The 6,066-nt window shown below is 35.9% G+C and overlaps 1 protein-coding gene across 1 annotated transcript; it reads right to left on the reverse strand.

Annotated features, from left to right (window-relative positions):
* Positions 1-917: 917 nt before the first annotated feature.
* Positions 918-5,821, reverse strand: Kera (keratocan). The gene is made up of 2 exons (XM_076853203.1): positions 4,936-5,821; positions 918-1,090 (listed from the first exon to the last, which is right to left on the reverse strand). The coding sequence occupies exons 1-2, from the start codon at positions 5,819-5,821 to the stop codon at positions 918-920; spliced, it is 1,059 nt and encodes a 352-aa protein (XP_076709318.1).
* Between the last annotated feature and the right edge of the window lie 245 nt (positions 5,822-6,066).

The raw sequence follows: 6,066 nt of genomic DNA on the forward strand, positions 1-6,066 counted from the left end.
ATTGAACATGATTACAGGTGTCAAAACACAATGATTCTGTAAGAAAAGTGTTATAATGAATTTCAAATTTAGAACTTTCAATTGCTAGAGAACAGTGCTGTACATAAAAAAAATTGTTACAAAAATGATAGTGAATTACAAATGTCTTCTGCTTTGTTATTTGGTATTAAATGACTAGAACTCTCTTTATATGAAGTAGTTGACTCCTTTAATACACACACTTCAACTAAATTTAAAAAATCATGTTTAAAAGCCATTTAGCAATCTGCATTTATTTCATCATCATCATAATAAAGAAATATTACATTGTTTGTTTTCTTTAGATCTTCCAACTTCCTGTTTGATTATTGTATTTATACTGTAAATATAGTAACTGCATAAGTAATGTTGAACATAAGCAAATACATGCTTTGCATTGTGTAAATCCATTATTTGAACATAAACAACAAGTGTTTTTTTGTGTAACAATGTAAATGCATTATTTGATGATAGTTAATAAGTCATTAAAGACATAAAAAGTAACTATCTTTGAGTTGATAAACTATCTTAACTCTGTGTCTGTTTTTTTTAATTATTATTATTATTTTTTAGACTTTGGAACCTTATTTTATATTATGTGAGGTGCTGAGAATTGAACCCAGTGCTTCACACATGCTAGGCAAGTGTTCTGCCACTGAGCCACAACCCAGCCCCTCTGTGTCTGTATTTAGTAAAGAAAAGAAAATTAATACGAGCCACACTGTGAGTCATTGGTGAAAGCCTCTTCAAATACAAAAAAAGCCTAAGCCGCACAAATGAAAATGGTGGCCAAGAGCAACTGGAAATATGATTTTTTTCCCCTAAACCTATGAATAATGACCAAATTTCATGTCAGAAACATGAGCTCACTAAACCAATCTAGATTTGTGAAGATGTATTTAAATAATGACAGCCTGAAGAAGCCTGAAGCACGTCATTAAATCCATTGGGATCGGTGGCCTGATTTCATTTCCATCCAGACGGAGATAGCTCAGCTGAGGTCCATGGATAAACACATCTTGTTCTGCATGCAGTGCCGTAGATGTAGGACAGATTACAGAGACGTTCACACCTATGAAGTCAAAGATAGCACAAGTGATTTCCAACCAGAAAAAAACAAAGGATAAAGACCAGTGGTCCTAATGGAGGGCCTAGTAGTCTGATGCGTGAAAGTGGTAGAGACCATACAAACCATTGGTGTGGCAGGGATTGTGAATATTTGTTTTATAAAAGTAACCTGAAAAAAGTGTGCAGTGTAGGTATACTCATTTCATGTTCTGCAGTAATTAGGGAAGAACACTAGAATGGAAACATTGCTAAGAGCTATGATGGAAACAAAAATGTATGGCATTTTCTAAGTTTACAGAAGAGATGATGCAAGTTTAAATTATTATAGTATTTATAGCATGTATAAATTAGTATAATATAGTATTCAGGGACTTGGAGGTGGAGATACCGTTTTAAGCGTGGTATTCAAAGAGTGGTTGGTGATATGGGTAAGTGGGTAGATGCATGGATGAGTGGATGGAAAACCAATCTAATATAAGAGAAAGTACTTGAAAATCACCTCAAAAGATTAAAAAAAAAAGACATATGAAATCAAATTTTAAAAGTGCAATTAACATAACTACATATGTACTACTTACAGAAAACAATTAGAATCTCCACATGTAAGTATATTTAATTGGTAAGGAAACACTTGTCAAGAATGGCTTTACAAAGATTTGAAGCCAGAAAAATCCCGTCAACCTTTTCACGTGGTTAAGATGGCAGAAATTGTGCACCTGCCTTGGATCAGAGCCATTGACACCAATGACTACTGAGATTTAGGAGCATCCTTGAGAGAGGTCTGTTAAACTAACAAAATTCAGAGAAGCATGTAACCACGAATTTCAACCATAAATACTTACACTATACCACCTTTACATACCTTCCTGAAACTAGTTTGAGCAAGAAAACTTTCCTGAGGAAACCCACCAAACTTGGGCCATGCCTCTCATCTGCATTCTATTAGTGCATGCAGATTCATATTTTTTGAATAATTTTATGCTTACAGAAAGGATGCTTTGCTCCAACCTTGAGCCATTTTGAGAATTTGGCTTAATAAGAATAATGACATATATGTGTAGCAGTTCTGTGATTACAAAGTTATTTTTTCTAACATATTACCACAAGGACTTTTATCAGGCAGTGTTTATTATTCTCGCTACCTGGGCATTGTGGGAACAGTGGCCCCAGTCTGGTGTTTTTTCTACTACATCCACTAGTCCATTGCTGACTGGAGAGGATATGTCCCTTTTAGTGTGCTACCTCATATCCTTATCACCCCCATGCCCATAACCAATGTAAACAGAATAAGAAATAAGTGTGCTAGTCTAATTACATTGGGAGAAATCAATTTTGATGTTTCTCAGAGATGTTCAGGAAGCAACTATTTAAGTGGATACATTTTTTTAACCAAAATTTAACTTCTTTAAGACGTTTGGAAGAAATAAATATTTCTGTCACATTGCACGAGATAAGTTCACTGTCTGGCAAATTCTGAGGGCTCTTCATAGAAAAGTTAAGCTTTTTGCAAACCATTTTATTATCAGATAGATTATATGGAAAGAAGAACTAAATACTTCACCAGTTATGATAGCACAGTGTAATATAATTATGAGCCAACTATTATAGTATGGAAAATTAATATTTGATATTAATTTTCTCACAATTTAGTAATGACCCCAGTTGATATCTATATGAAGAACAAATGGTTCAGTTTCTCTTTATTGGTAATGTTGTTATTCTACTTATAGATTTTTTTTCCCAAATTTTTACATTGAAGAACTGAAGAAAAGTATGGTTTTTATATTATGTGAGTCAAAATAAAATTTTATTTATTTTATAATGAGAAACCCTAGAGTCATTCTTTGTCTTTGAGCCACCTATCTGAACTTCAGTTTTTTCCTTGTAGAAATTCCTGATAATGTCACACAAAGTTCTTGGGAGGATTAGTGGTTCTCAACACATGGATCTGTAGCAGTAATACCACCCTAAGTACCACCAGGGATTAAATTATTAGGTTCCACCCCAGACCTACTGAGTTAGATTGAAACCCTTGAGGTGAGACCCAGTAACATGTGTTGTGCAAACACTCCAGGAGATTCTGATGCACACTAAGGTATGAAACACACTGAAAAAGAAAAATGCCTGAACAAATATTCTGGAAACCCTCTTTAAAATAAGGGTGAGGGAAGGACACAATGCTCTATTTCTTTGCTGTGTTTTGAATTTTGCTACCTCTCTCCTATATACCCTTCTTCTCAGGGTAGAATCTCTTAATTCATAAACAAGACTCTAAGTGTAAAATGAACAAGACTCATATAAAATGAACTTCCTATACTAGCTGTCTCTGAGGCTTTTTTTTTTTTTAATTGTGAGATGAAGAATGTACCTGTAGAAGCACAGAACTCTCAGCAGGAAAAAAAAAAAAAAGCATACTTAGGTCAGTGTTGGCTGTTGTACTATTTGGTTAAGCTAAATAGATCCTCTAGCGATTTTTCTATTACACCTTTTTTTTTTTTTTTTTTGATTACTGGAATAAATAGTATGTTTCCTCACCATGGAAATATAACTGCTGTGGTGGAAACCTGCCATCTAATTCCTGGATTTTATGCTCAAGTACACCATTTCCAAAAAAAAAAAAAAAAAAATCTTGAATACTCAAGCAGTACCAAGTGGGGAAATATTCTTGCAAATGGTATGCTATATGATTATTTGCTTAAAGCAAAGTTTATTGCATAATAACCAAAAACACACCTTTTGACAGTTACCTAGGTAACTTTCTTTCAATCATTTCAATTGAATCTCACTTTAGGAATGCATTTACTAAGGTTATTCAATGCAAATCTCTCCAAGGTTATCTTCCTAAAGGGCTTACACAGGGTCAAAGATGCATAGACTGATGCTTGGCTGGGTATCAACACCTCTGTGACTTGACAAGATAGGGTCTACCTCTACATCAGGTGCAGCCTGCCTTGGGCGCGCTTGTGAAGAGGTCAGGTTTATTTCTACTGCTCACAGCCTCTACCTTCTATAAACAATTCCTTTGCTGGCAATTTTGCATCCAAGAACTTTATATTCATTCCTTGGCCCTTTGTCAAAACTGTATTCAGGAAAGGAGAGAGCATTTTACCTTGTAGGTTTACCACTAAGTTACAAAAGATTGCCAGCTTCTATGAATATTTCCATTTCAATTAAAGTCTTGAACTACTGTAGTAGTTCTCAGTGGTTCCTAGAGCAGCAAGGTCAACTTCACTTAGGAACTTGTTAGAAATGAAAATTCTCATTCCTATTGCAGACCTACTGAATCATAAACCTGGGGAGAGGAACCACAAATTATACACACTGAAGTTTAAGAAATCCCTTCTGATAAGAGTAGTTTATCCAGAGATCTAACTATGGAGTTTCAGGCATCAGCTGGCCTAAAGACTTTAGGATAAAGTTACCTTCCTAATACCTCCTAAATCAAATGCCCTCTATTACTACTTATAATTGTGTGTGTGTGTGTGTGTGTGTGTGTGTGTGTGTGTGTGTGTGTGTGTGTCTGGCATACTTTATAAAATAAAGACAGAAATACCAGACTCTTCATGAGTAAAAGAAGTAAAAGAAGACAGGGATGGTTTCTCCCATAAACAACAGTCCTCTATAAATTACTCAGGTCCAATTTTCAATCTTAAATTTGAAGATTGGGACTTCTTGGTTCACTAAGACTGTAAGTAAGCAAAAAGTTAATAATGAAAGCAGAAATCACATTTAAAACTCGAAGGGTATTTTACCTGGGGGACAACACAGTTACTGTTCCTAAAGAAGATACAGATAAAGGTGGAGATGAAGAACGTTTTCATCAGACACACCCTGGTGGTGGTTACTCACGTTTAATTTTGTTATGATCCAGGTGAAGGTGTTGCAGGTGGGCATTGATGCGGGGAAACTTTGTGAGTTGATTATGAGACAGTTGAAGATCTAGAATGGATGACACATCAAAACCACTGGATGGGAGCCCTGAGTCTGATAATTTGTTATGGTTGAGCCTCAGGAAGGCCACTTTAGGAATCACATTAAAATAATTTTCTGGTATTCCTTCAATGGAATTGTTGTCCAGGAACAGTTGCATTGTGTTGGCTGGTAATCTTGGTGGCATGTTCCTCAGAGCATTCTTGGCCATATTTAGCTGCATGAGGTTCTTGAGTCCCTTGAAGGTGTCTCTTTGAAAGGCGTTATCTAATAGTTTATTGTGCTGCAGATCCAGAAGGGTTAGATTTTCTAGATTGCTAAAGGTCCCTTGAGGAATTCTGGACACCTTGTTTCTAGCTAACTGTAACTGTTCTAAACTTCTTGGCAATGGAGAAGGTACTTCTTCTAGCTCATTGTCTTCAAGAAATAAGAAAAGCAGCTTCTTCAGCTGACTTAGGGCTCCTTTTTCAATTCCATAGTTGGTTATTTTGTTCTTATTTAAATTTATCCATCTCAACTGGGTGGCATTCTCAAACGGCTTCTCAGGAATGGTTTCTATCTGATTGTTCTCAAGGTACAGATACCAGATCCGTGAAGGAATAGCAGGGATTTCTTTGAGACCTCGATTTTCACAATATAAAGCAGTAGGGAAACTTGGGGGACAGAAGCATTCCCTGGGACAATCGAAGTCATCCATCGTCCAATCCCCTGGCTCATGTACCTCATAGACCTGTCTCACATTCTGAGTCCACACCGTGTCTGTTACAAACAACACCCAGATGATGAAACTGATTGTGCTTGCCATAATCGTACCTAGAGCAATCAGACACACAGCTATTAGATCAACCAGGACCTTGACCTTTAGGTATTGGCATCAAAATGATCAGTAAACATTGCTTCTTCAGAGATGAGTTGAAGATATCATTTCCATAGATAGTGATTAAAAGACACACATTTATTTAGTAGGCACCATAAAGAGCATTTTGCAAATTTCAAAATTAATTTGCCAACTCATAAACTTCTGGTTTTAACCCAACTAATGAAAGCGGA

This window comes from Callospermophilus lateralis, chromosome 4 (assembly GCF_048772815.1).
Source record: "Callospermophilus lateralis isolate mCalLat2 chromosome 4, mCalLat2.hap1, whole genome shotgun sequence".
Classification (NCBI taxonomy): domain Eukaryota; kingdom Metazoa; phylum Chordata; class Mammalia; order Rodentia; family Sciuridae; genus Callospermophilus; species Callospermophilus lateralis.

Excerpts from the sequence above, each read along its gene's own strand:
- Kera (XM_076853203.1), bottom strand. The coding sequence starts at position 5,821 with ATGGCAAGCACAATCAGTTTCATCATCTGGGTGTTGTTTGTAACAGAC. Across the intron at positions 1,091-4,935 it reads GGATCATAACAAAATTAAAC|GTGTGAACGTCTCTGTAATC; the intron begins GTGAGTAACCAC and ends TTGACTTCATAG.